General features: G+C 49.7%; 1 protein-coding gene across 1 annotated transcript; it reads right to left on the minus strand.

Annotated features, from left to right (window-relative positions):
• Positions 1 to 3,843: 3,843 nt before the first annotated feature.
• Positions 3,844 to 13,125, minus strand: LOC119372540 (uncharacterized). Its single transcript, XM_037643021.2, has 3 exons — positions 12,762 to 13,125; positions 11,059 to 11,166; positions 3,844 to 3,972 (listed from the first exon to the last, which is right to left on the minus strand). The coding sequence occupies exons 1-3, from the start codon at positions 12,918 to 12,920 to the stop codon at positions 3,850 to 3,852; spliced, it is 390 nt and encodes a 129-aa protein (XP_037498949.1). The 5' UTR covers positions 12,921 to 13,125; the 3' UTR covers positions 3,844 to 3,849.
• Positions 13,126 to 16,815: the final 3,690 nt, after the last annotated feature.

The following is a 16,815-nucleotide window of genomic DNA, read 5'->3' on the forward strand; positions in this document are numbered from 1 at the left end:
CCGATGCAAAGGGGGGGGGGGGAGTGATAACTCTGCATTAGTTCAGGTACACAAAACAGATATTTGTCATGGTTGTGGCCAAAATTTGAAACTGTTCACGTAAGGTTCTTTCCAGTAGTATGCTTCATGTTCAGGACAAATATTCTGCCGGTTATTCTGGCTGCTAGGGTACACGGCAAGGAGGGGGGGGTAACCTACTCTGCTTCTCCACCTTTCCTAAGACTGTAACACCTCTGCACTCTCACATCGAAGCGCTTAAACGCAGTCCTGCTTACGCACCTATTACAGCAGCTGAAGCTGCAAAAACGATGCGGCCCACCTATCCTACGCTATCTCGGAGATAACCGCCGTTATCCGATAGCAAACTGCATAAATCCTACATTTCATACATTTTGAAAGAAAGCGAACAGGCTAGAAAAAAAAATGAATAGGACAAGAAAAACCGCCTCCGTGCATTTACTCCGTGCATTTTAATAGACGAGGCACTTCGTAAGTATGCGTCGATAGGTGCACGGCTTTTCCAAATGTGGACACAGTGTAATGGTCGACATCAAGGCAGACCAATTTTCTCGCAGCTGATGGCGCTGCAGAAATCTAGCTTAATCGAGTGAGTTGGTCTTATAACACTCTAATCTAAGGGCCTTACCAGAAGCGTAGCCAGAAATTTTTTTCGAGGGGCGGGGGGGGGGGGGGGGGCTTCAACCATCCTTTTTATGTTCGTGCGTGCGTTTGTATGTGTGCGTGTATTTATACACAAGCAAAATAAAAAAAATCGGAGGAGGGCTTCAACCCCCCCTGGCTACGCCCCTGGGCCTTACGTAATCGCCATAACCTCTCTCCCCCTTAAACCGCCGCCTATACAACACTCATAAAGGGGTATTCAGACGAGGGACAAATCCTCGGGGGATAAAGGCGGAGCCTAGTGACGTCAGTTCGCGAGAAGTCACCACAAATGTCCCCCACTCACACGGACGAGGCTAACGGATGGGAAGACCAGTGTTACTACTTACTAGACTACTCTGGTGGCTTGTACCACCCGTTTGACGAGCTGCAGACGACCATGCAGCTGCAGACTAGACACCCACTGCCGCTCTCTGCAGGAGCAAGTGCAACAATGTGGCCAAACAAGAGCCCGAAATTCCGCCATATCCCCATCGCTGGGGGATCGTATGTCCCTGTCGGGGAAAAGGTCCCCGTCTCCTCCGAGGAGTCGCGGGGGGATCGCGCCCACTCACTAATCCATGACGACGTGGTCACGTGATCCGCAATCCCCCCGTGTCACCCGCCGATTTCTCCCTCGTGTGAATACCCCTTAAGCAGGGCTTAAAGTCTCCCTTCATTGGAAAGAGGGGGGGCTCAGAGGCCGGACACCTATATGCATACATACACACATACATACAGCCCCTCCTTAAGAAATGGAACGGGGGCCGCCCTCCCCCCCCCTTGACTTTAAGCCCTGCTCAAAAGAAACCCTTTCAAAAGCCATAACGAATCACGCAAGTATTACGGAGAAGCAAACAATCCTGAGTGGCGCTCAAAGTGCAATGACATGGAAACGACTTGCAAAGCCAATTGGATTGTATTACCCACCGAGACGCATCACTCACCCGTCCAAGGATGGCGGCATCCATGACCCAAGCAGACGGACGAACGTCGGCTTGTTGCTTGTACACAGGAACGAAATAAACCCGCAGTGTTAACACCTTGCTCCTTGCCGCGCGGCACAACGACGTTGTCAACTCAGTATCATCAAGCGAAGCACGAAACAAAAGCACGGTGACACGAAGCAACACTCACTGAGATTAAAGAATATGCGGCATGAAGAAAAAGGCGGGAAGCGACGCTTTTCGATGCCACCACAAACTGCGTTAATCGAACTTACCTCGGTCACACTATAGCAAGCGCGTCGCCTCAATACGTCAATACCACACTGCGTGGTGCCCGCCCGCTTTTTGTTATAAACACGGCCATCTCTTATCGACACGCTATAAAGTGCTGTATCAGGGCCAGATAACCAAAATAATCTGAGCGAAGTAAGACACGCCCACCTCGTTCGCTTAACTCCCCCGACTGACTACACTACGTCCTACGCACGGCGGACTTAACGGTCAAAGTCCCTAGACTCAATGCGATCGCAGCCTTTTGTTTCTTCAAGAAAGCATTAATCTGGGGAAATTTCATCTACGTTTGGCAACGGTTATCCCGATGCTTCGCCCGTCGCCCGGTTTCCCCTTCGTCAGCCCGCTGCCTATAGATTGTAAATTCTCGCTGCTCTTAGATCTTTGACGATAACCCCGGAGACGTTAGCTATGGTTTATCGCCTGGCTTGCTATATACTCCGCGTGTCGAGTGGTGATTATGGGATACACAGTGGTAAACACACAAATGACGCACAAGGGGGACAGTGACGGTTGAACGTGGAACGTTTACTTACGATGACTTTGTGATATAGTAAGCAAGAGTTTGGGGGGTTTCGCTTGAAATACGCGGTTTGGCATGCCTACGGAACTATATGACGCACTCGGTGAAAGGACTGCTCGCGCAAGTCGGCGAGTGCACTACTTTCGGTTGTTTACGCATGATGACGACATAACGTTTTGAAAGGTTTCATGCGGGCATCAAGGTTCGCTCGACACGTTATCTTGCAATGTATGTGTTCCGTGTGTCACGTGCAGTTTAAAGTGTATACACACGAGTGTGCTAGCACGTATTTTCCTACTTTCTTTTTTCTTTCCTGCAATATATTGTACGCGTTTTCATAGACGTGCGCAGGGTTCCTCTGCGGGAGGAGGGGGGGGGGGGGTGAAGGTTCATCGCCCCCCCCCCCTCCTAATAAAGTCAATGCATGGGGCAGACTTAGCGCCCCCCCTCTCCTCAGGAGACTGGGGGGGGGGGGGGGGAGCGTCCCACCCCGTGCGCACGCCTATGCGTGTTTTCTTTGACTGGCGTCGAGAAATCGAATTGACCGCTGCTAGGGCGCAAGCATTGGGTACGTTTGATGTCTACCTGCAGTCAAAGGCGTGCGTTCAGGGGTGCCAGGGGGGAGTCTCCCCCTTCGTAATTCGCTAACCGGGGGGGAGGGGGCACCAAGTCTGCCAAATAACTTTACTCATTCGAACTTGTCCTGTCATTGTTTGACCTGCAGGGACATATCCAGGTTTTTGACGATAATGGCAGCCGATGATCCCTGATGTTCCATTCCGGGAACGGTTACTCACCTTTACATTACCTCCGGAAAGCCGAGGACCAGAGGCAGGCCGTTGTGAGCAGCACGTCATTGCTCCATTTTCAGTTTTGCTTACGTGGCAAAGCTTGTGTTCTTTCGGACTGAACCCAAGTGATGGGGGGGGAGGGGGGAGCGTTAGAACTCGGCTTCCCCTAATGGAGGTCCCCCATTAAGTTCCTACTATGGGACCTCCTTCTGTACATCCCGATATGGTAAGTTTATTGCAAAGCAATATTGATTGCTTGTTTGATTGATTGATTGATTGATTGATTGATTGATTGATTGATTGATTGATTGATTGATTGATTGATTGATTGATTGATTGATTGGAACGGTCATGCTATGCACACGAGCGGATCCAGTGGGCGCGGGAGATGTAGGGGGTGGATTCAGATGTTCTGATTCCCCCCCCCCCCACCTCAAGTTCTTTATGTATAACCCGAAGAGGACCTATCAGGTCCTCCCATAAGCTGCGCCCCCCCCCCCCCCCCAAAAAAAAAAAGTTCTGGTTGCGCCCTTGGATTCGGGGCGTGAAAAACGTTTTGTCATCAGCGTAATTAATTAATTAATTAATGGGACGACGACGGTCTTGTGGGGCCCGGTGAGCAAACTTTTATATAGATTCACTTGTTCTCTTCCACTTCGCTCTCCTTCGCTTCTTTCTCAGCCTTCGATTTGCCTTTCTTTCTCGTCGATCTTTTTTCCTTCGGCTCTGGCAACGATGCGTCTTGGCTGTCGGATTTTACCTGCATCGAAAAATACGCGCGACAGAGTTGTATTCACCGTGGCGGATTTCGCAAAACATAATCACCGCACTCACGTATTCATATGTGCAGTAAGAAGAACATAGCTAAAATCAGACGAGAAATTAGTCGGAGTGTCGAGGTTGCGCTTACCCCATCTGTGACTACTCTCTGGGCACAACATTGCCGCGGTCCATATAGTGCATCGCGCCCATTTTGTGACGCCCCAGTCCGCAAGGTGACCGCGCGCACACTTGCTGTGGACTTGTAAAGGCCCACATTTAAGCCGTCTTCGCCCCCTCCGTGCAAGAGGCCTCAGGCCTGGCCGACCATCCGACCTCGACCGCTGGATTCAAGGACCGTTCCACCGTTCACTGCATGCTACACTATGTACACCACGCAAATTTGCATGTGTATTTTTGATACCGCGAATTACTGTGCCTACGTGGCAAGCTTTCGAAATTAAAGGGGAAAAAATAGTGCTGTACCATATGGGCTAAGGTACTGCAGGTATATTGCGCATATGGGACCTTTCTCCTGTTAGTAAATAACCGTTTCACAATACCAAGAAAAAAAAAAAAGAAACAGACCACTCTTAACGCGAGAAGACGCCAAGCGAGAAAACGCGCACAGAGAAAATACAGGTGGTGACGTCATCTTGTGGTTCCCGCACAAACTCCCGTCACGACGTCATAGCTTGCGACGGCGTCTGCTAAACCACACACAAATATTTATCGATAAAAATTAAACGCATTGTGTTCCAAGGGAGCCAGAGACGTACCATCGCAAGTTTCGGCAAAGCTTATTGAGCCAGTGCGGCCAAAATACGAAAAAGAAAAAAATGATTGAAATTCGTGACGTCACGCTGACATCCATGCGCACACGTTTTAGTGAGAAATTCAATATTGAAGTCCTGACCTTCTTTTTCTATTAAACCTATGGTACAGTAAAATTAACAAGACAGTTTTCAAGGAATATTTTAGCAGCTAGTGTAAACTTATTTAGTGTTTCACTTTAGTATCCCTCGAAGCCTGTTCGAAAGTTGTACCTTTCACGGAATACGGGACTTTCGAATGGCGTGCGCCCCACTATGTGTGCCAATAACGACATCTTGCGGCGTTTTGTCCTCAAACAACGCCTCGGAAGCTTTTCTGTGTGTGTGTGTGTGTGTGTGTGTGTGTGTGTGTGTGTGTGTGTGTGTGTGTGTGTGTGTGTGTGTGTGTGTGTGTGTGTGTGTGTGTGTGTGTGTGTGTGTGTGTGTGTGTGTGTGTGTGTGTGTGTGTGTGTGTGTGTGTGTGTGTGTGTGTGTGTGTGTGTGTGTGTGTGTGTGTGTGTGTGTGTGTGTGTGTGTGTGTGTGTGTGTGTGTGTGTGTGTGTGTGTGTGTGTGTGTGTGTGTGTGTGTGTGTGTGTGTGTGTGTGTGTGGGTGTGTGTGTGTGTGTGTGTGTGTGTGGGTGTGTGTGTGTGTGTGTGTGTGTGTGTGTGGTGTGTGTGTGTGTGTGTGTGTGTGTGTGGGTGTGTGTGGGTGTGTGTGTGTGTGTGTGTGTGTGGTGGGGGTGTGTGTGTGTGGGGTTGTGTGTGTGTGTGGGTGTGTGTGTGGGTGTGTGTGTGTGTGTGTGTGGTTGTGTGGGTGTGTGTGGGTGTGTGTGGTGGTGTGTGTGTGTGGGTGTGTGTGTGTGGGTGTGTGTGTGTGTGTGTGTGGTGTGGGGTGTGTGTGGGGGTGGTGTTTGTTGTGTGTGTGGTGTGTGGGTGGTGGTGTGTGGGTGTGGTTGTGTGTGTGGGTGTGTGGGTGTGTGTGTGGGGGTGTGTGTGTGTGTGTGTGTGTGTGTGTGTGTGTGTGTGGGTGTGTGTGTGTGTGTGTGTGTGTGTGTGTGTGTGTGTGTGTGGTGTGTGTGTGTGTGTGTGTGTGTGTGTGTGTGTGTGTGTGTGTGTGTGTGTGTGTGTGTGTGTGCGTGCGCGCGCGCGCGCGCGCGCGCGCCTGCGAGTCGTGGTAGAGTTCTCGTATCAAAATTACAGGAAATGTAGTTGCATTGTGCCGCTTACAGAACTACCAATGCTTCGCTGCAACATTTGAGCGACCTACGGCTGTTCACATTTTCTTGTCCTATCCTCCTACCCGTCATATTATATGCACAGAGTCCTCCGATAGGGGGCAAGTTTGACCGTGGCGCCTTGACCCTCCCCTGCGCTCGTTGATCGAGTACAAAAGAATGGCAAGCTCCGCAAGGAACGAAAATGAAGCGATGACGTAGTTCTCACAAAGGCCTGCCATTGGTTCCCGGGTTAACGGTGGGAAGTAAACAGATCTTTTAATGCAAAATCAAGGGTCCCTGGTGGCCATTGTCGTCAAAAGCGTACGTAGGCATAACTCAGCGTAGTAAAAAATGACGCGAAAGATCCGCTCAATAAAAGGTATGGGGCAGAATTGGCGCCCCCTTTTGGATTATTAGGAAAGGGGGCGCCCCCCCCCCCCCCCCGCCCCGTTCGCACGCCTATGCGTCCTATCGACGATGAAACAATCAGTCCATTCCTATAGACCTTTTCACAAAACGGCTCCATTGGAACCGCCATAGTCCTCCCTGGCTTGCGCTAAATAGGCGTGATTCCCCAAAAATGCACTCCCGAGGCTTTAACGCCAGTCTTTGTACTCGTCTGTCAGCCTTTAGCGTCAGCCTTTAGCGTCAGCCTTTGTACTCACGGCATGGCCGAGTTTTTTTTCTCTCCTGTGAAAAGGTCTATACAAAGCAGTCTATCCAAGTCAGAAATTTGGGCTAGTTTGTGGTAGCTGAAGTTGCGCATCTTAACAAGCGCAAAACAGAATCACAGAAGGAATAGACACGTAAAAGGGACAGGCGTAGACATCAACTAAAGGTAGGGCGGAGGAGGCGGACACATCGAGGCGCGCTATATAACTCTGTAACTTTACTGGGGCTTACTGCATCAGTCTTCTTAGAAGCAGGTAAATATGTGAGCACACCTTCAATGGCTTTGCATGCCAAGGAAAAAGCTTAGCTAACGTGACATTGCAGGTATCTGTGTTAGCAGCGTCGTCTACACCTTTTTGTGGGTTCTGCGCATGTTTGCGCATTTACGTTGTTTTACGTCAATACACTTTCAGTTGCTTAACGAAATATTTATGGCGCAACTGAGAAAAAAAGAAGAAAAACGAGAGAAGACAGGATTCCGGCGCACTATCCTGCGTTCCCTCGTTTTTCTTCCTTGTCCTCAGTTAGAAACAATGAATTGGTTTAGATTGATAAAGTGTGCTCGGAGAACTCTTGTGTAGTTTATTTCACCACCACAGGTTTATTATTAGAGGAGAAAACCAAGTTCAAAGTTTCATTTTTAAATTTCGCGCCGAACATTTGTAATTTGTGACGTAAAAGATTTCCAAGAGCATTTAACGTATTTTGGCGCCACTGGCTCGACGAAATTTCCACAAACTCGTAATGTAAAGTCTCTGGCCCCCTCAGAGGACAATGTACTTCGATTTAACCGATTAGGAACTACGTAGGCCCAAGCAGGCGCCGTCAAAAATATGTGACGTCAGGGCAAATGGTGCGGGAATTCCAAGGTGGCGTCGCCACCTGTATTTTCTTTTCGCGCGTTTTCTCGCTTATTAAGCGTCTTCTCGCAGCAAGCGTGGTGTTTTTGGTATCGTGGAAGACTGCTTTACTAATGCGAGAAAAATCGTTTTGCTCTTTAGTGTCCCTTTAAGCTATGCAACAACTTGCCCAACTTCACACTCTGCTGAAACTTTCGGTTGATATATAGCGCTCGTCTTTTTTACGTGTCTCTTCCTTCTGTGTTTGTTGCTTTGTGCTTGTCAAAGGGCCCCTAAACCACCTCCGGTAATTTTGTAACATTTCAAGTGAACGCGCGCATCGAGTTCAGAATGACGTCACGATCAACAATGCCAAACGCGACAACGCTACGAGCCGCGGGCGCCCCACAAATTCCAAGAAACAGTACCCTCTCCTCTCCGGGCCTTTCGGCAGTGTTCGCCGTGACGTCAACATTTTCGTCTGCTCACGTCATCCACAATACCTGTTTGCCCGCTCGCAGGTACGAGCGCTCGCCGCTTTTCCTCCTCGCGCGGTGAGGAGGAGCACTCGGCCAGGAGAGGAGACGAGCCGGCGAACGGAGCACAGCGAAGTAAAGAGGAAAACGAGCGAGGGCCTCTTTTTGATCATCAAACGCGAGTAACTCTGCCATTACGGCACCGTTTCGAATAATTCTCGCGGCTACGTGTTCGTTGTAGACTCGGGCACAACTACCACACCAGAACTAAATTTCGACATCTGGGTGGTGTAAAGGCCCTTTAAAGGGACATTAAAGGCAAATAATAAGTCGACGTTGATTGTTGAAATAGCGGTACAGAAACCTCGTAGTGCTACTTTTATGCCAAGGAAGTGCTTATTTTGAAATAAAATCACGTTTTAGTGGTCCGCATCGCGTTAGCGCACTTCAAATCATCCGCCTTGAAAGCGGTATTTCGCACGTCGCTGTTGCCATACCCAACGTAGCCCGCCTTTACTGCGCGGCGGCGTGCACCATTCGGGCATCCGCGGCAACACCACATGCATGCGGTATTTTGTCGAACTTTCTGTCAGAGCGACTTTCACGAGCGTGCAAAACACACGCGGCAGTACGCGATACCGAAACTACCACTGAGACGCGACCGCGTGAGCGAAGCAGGGCGCCGGGCAAAGCGCAGTTCGGCGAAAACGGAACCTTTGAACCACGCGCGCCGTTCCCCTTGGCAACGCCAAAGAGGTTCTTTTTTCCGTGAATCAAACAGAAACGAACGAGCAGCATTTTATTACGTCTCTTGATGCACGGAAGCTTCTTTTTTTTTTATTGCAGCTAGTTTGATTACTAGTGATTAATTGTATTCGGACTCTCCCACGTCATCGGGATCACTTCCAAAATGTCCCACCCGTGACGCTCATCGTGTGATACATTTAGCTTAATTTCTCGGTAAGTAGGGCACTGCTGTTGATAATACTGCCGTTTTAGACATTGTCATACATTGAGCTTTCACTCTGACATAAATTGTTATTTGCCTTTAGTGTCCCTTTAAGACGCACAAGTTCGCCTATACAAAGCGTCATGACCGGTATTCGTTACCTTATAGCTCGGGCGACGCACGGTGGAGGGCGCCTCGTTCGTTGTTGCACGGGGCTCAGCTGGGGCGCCTTGAGCGTCTCGCTGAGCCACATCGTGTGCAGCAGCGGTACGAAGGACTGGCACACGCCCGAGTCGCGCGCATACTGTCTGTAGTAGCAGCTAAGCAGCGGACCCCGGTACGGACTGCCCGACACTGCCTGGCCCCGAAACCGCCGGCACTGAAGGGCATCGCACGTGGCCTCCGAGATCCCGGTGGTGACGTAATTAGGGCGCTTAAAGGGACACTAAACAGAAAAAAACGAATTTTCTCGTATTACTACATTATCCTTTCGCAATACCAGAAGCGCGAATCTCGCCGCGAAAAACACGCATGGTAAGCGAGGGGGAAAAAGCAAAAAAAAAAAAAAAAACAAGCACGTGCGCTGGCGCCATTTTGCAGTTCTTGCACCAACTCGCCGTGACGTAATAGATTTTGACGGCTTCTGCTACGGCCTACATTGTTCTTAATCGGTGAAAACGAAGTGGATCGTCCAGGGATTTAATGTAGAAATATCCGGAAAGTTTATTGGGTCAACAAACGAAAAATCGTGTTCAAATCTGTGACGTTTGGTCACGGATTTGAATGTGATTAAACGAATTTTGGTTTAATAGGGTGTAAACTTTAAATTTGTTGGCATAACTCCATTCTTAGCGCCTGTCCTGTCTTACTTTATCGCCCCGTAAATTTCCCGTAATTGCATTGAGTTCTAAATTCCTTGTTCAGTGCGTTGTTTAACAAAAGATCCCGAAGATGAGAGTTAGAAGCAAAACGGAACGGGGAGCCAGTTGGTAATGAATCATACTTTTAAAAAATGCGGCTGGCTTCACTCCTCGAACACTGTCGAAGCAGCGAAGCTCATGCTGCCCTTCATCAGGCTGACCCACCCTCACCCATCTTCGCCTGCCCCTCATTGATTCACGCTTTCCGCTGAGCCTCGACACTCCCCCTCTTGGCGCGACTCTCATTGGTACACCCTTTCCGCCGAGCCTCGCCCATCTTGGCGCGGCACATCCCTTCCTACCGTGTACCACTCTCGCCACCCTGCAAGGCCACGTGACCAGCGCTACGCCATCAACGGACGGGTAAGCCTCGACTAAGAACAGGTTTCCCGTTAAAAAGTTAAAGCGCCAGCATGGCAGGGTGTTGTGCCCTTCCTTGACCCTTCCGTGCTTTAAATTTTCGAAGTATGAGTTTTAGAAACCTTCAGCAACAGCATAAAAATGTAGTTTCACAAGCTCACTCTCTAAGGACACGTCAGCGACATGCATAATCATTAACATATAGCTTTTTTTTTTCTTTTTCTTTTTAAAGCGGAGCCGAACCGTTAGTCCGTGCAGGGCGAACAGAAAACTATCATCATCATGAATCGGCACGCGCTCTCTTTGTTCTCTTCTTGCTCTTCGTCTTGTGCTTCGCTCCCAGAACACGTGCGCCGATTTGTTCTGCGTGGGATGCCATAACTCTGATGGGCGACAGAGCGAGTACAAAAGAGAGAGAGAGAGAGAGAGAAATAAAGAGAAAAAAAAATGGAAGAAATAGAAAGTAAGACAGAAAACGTAAGAAAGACAAATAGAAATAAACAGAGACAAAAAAAGAGATAGAAAAACAGAGAGAAAGATAAAAATAAAGAGAAACACAGCAGGCCACCCAGCTCCGAACTTCCTTCAGGCATGGAACCACTAGTGCAATGATGCCTAATTTGTTTTTATTTATTTATTTTTTGACGCAAGGGCGTATGTATACGTTATACTGCGTTCTGGAAAAGGCGGCGCAAGATGTCGCTAGCAGTGTTGTCGGTGGTGCTGACGTGTCCGACAACCCGGTATTCCGTAATATTGCTACGTTTTTAGAGACAAGCTAATGGTCTCTACTACTGGCTCACGCAATAAAATCAGGTGTGTACAGCTGTATTATACGTACACTGTCCTTCGATTTGTCCTTGGGTGCTGCCGATGGGCCGCTGTCGTCCTTAGCGTAGCGAGCCCGCCCCCTCTTGAGCTTCTGGCACTTGTCAGCCTCCTCCGTGACCTGCACGTATGCATTCAGTACGCCGTAGAATCCCGAGCAAGCGCCCCCTCCCCTTTTCGGGACGCTTGAAATATGCGCCAATAACCGAGCTCATAATAACAGAGAGCTGAGCTAGTTGGTGAGTATTCATTCAAACAAGACAGGGCGTGCAAACACGGACACAAGAAAGAAGTCAGGACACCACAAACGTCGTGCGTTTGTGGTGTCCTGACTTCTTTCTTGTGTCCGTGTTTGCACGCCCTGTCTTTTTAGACCGAGCTCATGTTCGAAATCTATCATGTGTTCGTTGTGAATAAGCTATTAACTTGAAATTAAAATCGGCTGAAAGGTAGCGCTCGTCTGTGTTGGTTGGAGTCTCTTGTCAAAGTTCTCACAGTGGAGCCGTTTATGGTCGAGGTGAATCCCTGGGGTTCGTCGTCTGCGAGAGCGAAGCCTGACGAGAGGTAGAGCATGGGTGGGTGAGAGGGAAAGCCAGCGTATCGAGTTGAGCATGGTAGAAATGGGTAGCGACGCGGAGAGAGAGGAGGAGAGAGCAGGAGCGTGATTGGCTGTGCTTGTGAAAGGAGTCGACCAATGATAGGGCGCGCTCGAGCATAGGTGGTACTGGTGAGAGAGGAAGGGCGCGATGATGCCACAATCTTCGCTGTGCTATCAGCCTTCGCGACGTAAGTTGAAGCTGCACATCATTTTTGTTTCTTAAAGGGACACTAAAGAGCAAAACGGCTTTTTTTTTTCTCATATTAGTAAAGTACTCTTTCACGATACCAAAAAAAAAATCACACCATCTCCCGCTAAAGGGGACCATGAGGCGATGCGAAGCAGCGTTTCGGCATGTAGAGCCCGCGTTTCAGAGGGGATGTGGAGAAGGGGAGGGGAGAGAGCGAAAGGGAAGAGGGGAGGGAGAAATGGGAGAGGGGAAGGAGAAAGGGGAGGGTAAATGGTAAGCGGAGAGGGGGAAGGAGAAATGGGAGGGTAAATGGTAAGTGGAGAGGGGGAGGGGAGTTAAGAGGGAGAGGAGGTGTGTGGAGCGGGCTTGAGCATGCGCTGTAAGGGTGGTCACGCCGCACGCCACCACCACCACCACCGGTTTGAACTCCGCTATAAGATGCTTCACATCTAAAACACCACGCTCGCTGCGAGAAGACGCTTAGTAAGCGAGAAAACACGCAAAAACAAAATGTGGCTGGCGACGCCACCTTGAAGTTTCCGCACCATTCCCCGTGACGTCACATGTTTTGACGGCGCCTACTAGGGTCTACGTAGTTCCTAATCGGTAAAAATGAAGTACATTGTCCTCTGAGGGGCCCATAGACTTAACATACCAAGTTCGGGGTAATTTTGTTGAGCCAATGGCGCCATAATACGATAAATACGCTTTGAAATCCGTGAAGTCCAGCGGGGAGATTGTGGCGCGATATTTAAAAATGAAACTTTGAACTTGATTTTCTCCTCTATTAATAAACCTATATGGTGGCGAAATTAACGACATTAAAGTTCTCAGAGCATAATTTATCGATCTGTACCGATTCATTGTTTCTCTTTAGTGTCTCTTAAGTTGTAACCGACTACAGCTATGGGAACAGAGTGGGCCTCACCTTTTGGAACCAATCGGGCATCACGCGGTCCCTGTACTTCTGGACGGACTGGCGGATGCACACCGGGCTTGGCGGCAGGCTCGGGATGTGCGGCACCTGATCGGTGGCCGGCTGCCGGATGTCGTTGTACGTCGTCTTCTCGCGACGCGGCAGGGGCATGGCGTCACCGTTGCACACGAACAAACGCAACGCAGTAGTGTCACTTTAGCTGGCAATGCAGGAATGTAGCCCTGGGCTCTTCGGAGGTTGTCTTCGTGGCGACTCTTTTCCCGCCTTTTCGCTCTGAACGACAGAAAGTGGAGCCAGTTGGTAAAGATTCATGACCAAAGAAGTTGGCGTGCACACACGGACACGAGAAGAGATCAGAACAACACATGCGCCACTTACAACTAAAAGAGCGCATGCACTGCTGCGGAAAAGAAGGTAGACGCAGAAAACTTATCTGCGCATGCGCAGGCATGCAGCGCTACCGTGGGAATCTGTGCGAGAGATAACTAGTCAGGAATTTCATTTCTTCTTTAGGCAAGTTAATTGATGGCTGACTCCCGCGTGCGCTGCCACTACTATCGATATGCCAGGCTTCTACCGTCAGACGAGTGTCTTCATTCGTGTGCCTGTACAACAATGCTCATTCATCGAACTTTGGCGCGCATTTAAAATCTCCATAATGAGTCGTCTTAGACAAATGCACAAGGGACCGCATGAGTTTTTGCGATAGCAATCATGCGGACAAATCCGGGCGTTTTTTTTGCCGTCGGCGTCGCCGTCATGTTCCGTATAAAGTCCTAGACGAAGAGCCTCAAGTTAACGACCTCTTGTGCTCCATTGACCTCTGGATCTTGCAGGTTCCTAGATAAGGCGCATTGAGCGTCGCACGTCGGCAGAGAACAGCTATAACTCTCCAAGTGCCACTGACAGCTAGGGCGTGGAAGACACTGACGCAAGACGAGCACAACGCTGTCCGGCTTCGCGATGCTTGGCAGTCGTGGATCACCGCTTCTGACGAGTTCGCGGTCGCGAATTTGTCCCGCCCGAGAAACGTTACTCTCGCGGTGGTTCGTCGGATAAGTGTAATAAAAAAAATTGCTGACGTGCCTTGTGGAGGGGGACCGCAGACGCGAATTTTGCGAGGGAGTCGAATTAGCTCCCCACCGGGGCCACGATTCCTCTTCTTTTGCTTGCTCCTTAATCAATGGTGCTGACCCACTATAAAAAAAAAATTACAGTGCACCCTTTTGGGGAGCCATTTTAAATATCTTCCCACAATGGGCGTATTGGTAGTTCATCGTTCGCAAGCCAGCAATGGATTGATTGCTCAGCAGAAACCATAGCGCAGAAAAGAAAAAAAAAACGAACAGAGGACGGGGTGAAGACGAGACAAGCGCTAAATTTCAACTCGTCCTCTGATCGTTTCTTCCCCTTGCGCTATGGCCTCTGCAGAATCATAAAAAGTCGTCCTTTCTTGAAAACTTGGCGCTCGTCACTTTCCTATCAAGGATGTGTTCAAGGGCGTCTGAAGAACTTTTTGCATGGGGTGCATCTGCGAAGTGGTAGGGGAGGGATTGCATCCAGCACAGGTAGCCTTACGTTCACTGCCGTGATATCACCGTGATTAGTAAGTCCAAAGTTGAATGGTAATCCCGAAGGCTGTTTCGCACAGATACGCAAGTCCTGAGTGGAGGGGCGTATCCAAGGGCGGGGGGGGGGACACACACCAGGCCCGTGCGCCCCCCCCCCCGAAATTTTTTCCGCCATGGTATAGAGAGCACAAAATGACACTCGACCACACTTACCTGGCCGGACCCCACGTCGCATCAAGGGCGTGCGCCCCCCCCCCCCTCCTGAAAAAAAGTTAAGCCTATATATGCAGAAATTTTTTTCTGCATATACGCCACTGCCTGAGTGTGCTAATCAAACTTTGTAGCGTATTGCTACTGCAAAGACAAGTATTATCTCGAATTTCAGTGGGGGCAGTCGCCCACTCTTACCCCCCTGCCGGACGCTCATAAATGCGTTACGTCCCACTCAGAGTGACAGAATGAAGGAAGGAAGTGTTGAGGGCTCGTTTCTTTGTTTGACAGAACGTTAATGAAAACCAGCGCATAATGAAGCCAAGGGAAGTATAGTGTACTTGAATTGTACTGTTTTAAGTGTATTGTAGCAGTGACAGCGCACAGGCCGTTCGTGGCCTGATACAGAGGATTGGAATTAAGTGTTCTTTAAATATGGAAGCCCAAAACATCTGCAGGCACGGCGCAAAGGCATGGGGCAGTCGCCCGCTGAAATCTTAACGTAAATCCTTTCGCCACCCCCGTCTGCCCTGTATCACCGTAAGATTTCCTTTAGCGGCGCCCCTGCCTCTGTATGATCTGTCTCATTGTATAGTCCGGCTTATGACGTCAGTCTAGAACACGCGCAGGCTTGTGTGCATGCACCTGTGAGGTGGAAATGCCACTGCATATGCAGTGGCGTAGGCAGAAATTTTTTTCGGGTTGAGGGGGGGGGGGGGGGGGGCACGCCTTCCGACGTGGGGTCCAGCAGGTAAGTGTGGCCGAGTGTCACGTTGTGCTCTGTGTACAATGGCAGAAAAAAATTTCGGGGGGAGGGGTGCACGGGCCCGGTGTGCCCGCCCCGGGCTACGCCCTGTGCCAGACTGTAGTGAATGTGATACGTATAGTTTCGAAGGAAAGCGTGAAAATGAGTCCTATCTAGGAACATATTTTTAGAACGATATAACTCTATTCCTCCATGTAAAAAACCCGGAAAACAGCTCGTTCCGACAATCTGACATTCAGGCTCAGCTAAGGTCACGTCAGCTTGGACATAGTATACAACCTTTCAGCCCTGAGCATGCATGCTGAGCAGCTGCGTCAGCCCAACAGAAAATCGCTCACACACTGCCCGCGAGATGGCGCAAAGAATGGGGGAGGCAGGCTGGACGGGTGACTAGATTGGGACCCAGGGGTCCGCAACTCGAGCAGACCAGTCCGCCCATTTCGTATCAATAAAGCTTTAAGGCGAAAGCCTTAGATGGCCCATCAAACGCAAAAATTGACCGGTGTCCCACGTCGCGGCGTCAACACGAGCGATACAAAAAATCATCACGTGATGGCATCACCATACGACGTCATCATAACGTCACAGATAACAAAAATTTGTGACGTCATCCGACGTCACAGTGCCGTCACGTCGTCATCGCGTGACATCATTGCTTGGCCATTGCAATGCCTCCGATCCTGGAGGCATTGCAAAACCACGTTAGCTGCAGAAAGCTTTCGGAGGCGGGTGCGGGAGCTTCAATATATAGATACAGAAGAAAAAGAGGAATATGGCTTTCGCCTTCGAGTCCACTGGGAGGGATGCATAAGGGACCCTGTCAGTTTTCCTCCTCCTCCTTTTCCGCGGTGACCCGTTACAAAGGGTACGGCACCACATCATCATCATCAGTTCGCGCCGACGTTTCTCCAGCGTATCAGCGTGTTGATCACGTGCTTCGTTCCACGCGCGTGTCGTCGCAACGGCGACCAAAGAGCTTCAGCGAAACCCTAGTTGCACTGAAGAAAAAGTGCGCTCACATGAGTGTCCGCAAGCAGCAACAACGTGCGTGAGAGTGAGACATGCTGCAACTCAACACCACAGGCTTGTCGACGGGATCCCGCTGTTCGAGAGCACAAAAAGTCTCGTCCTCGCTAAACCATGCATGATGATGACGATACGTGGACTTTAGTGGCGCAAGGACCGGGTTTGGCCAAAGAGCGCCATGAGAGATAATGGAGAGTTACCAGGCCTAAACCAGGCTGGCTAGCCACCCTAACTAAACCAAGACACGTAAAAAAGTCGCAGGATTTCTTATGAGCATTGGCCTAGGGCGACTCGAAGGCTAAAACTGTCTTCTTAACCGGTTCTGTTCACCCTCCCTCAAAAGCCTTCTGCACCTAACGTGATTGTTTTGCTCTGCCTCCAGAACAGTAGCATAGCCAGAAATTTCTTTCGGGGGGCAGGGCTTCGTTCAACTATACATTATGTATCTCATTTACTCAAATGTAATGCAAGT

Source organism: Rhipicephalus sanguineus, chromosome 10 (genome assembly GCF_013339695.2).
Source record: "Rhipicephalus sanguineus isolate Rsan-2018 chromosome 10, BIME_Rsan_1.4, whole genome shotgun sequence".
NCBI classification, from domain to species: Eukaryota; Metazoa; Arthropoda; class Arachnida; order Ixodida; family Ixodidae; genus Rhipicephalus; species Rhipicephalus sanguineus.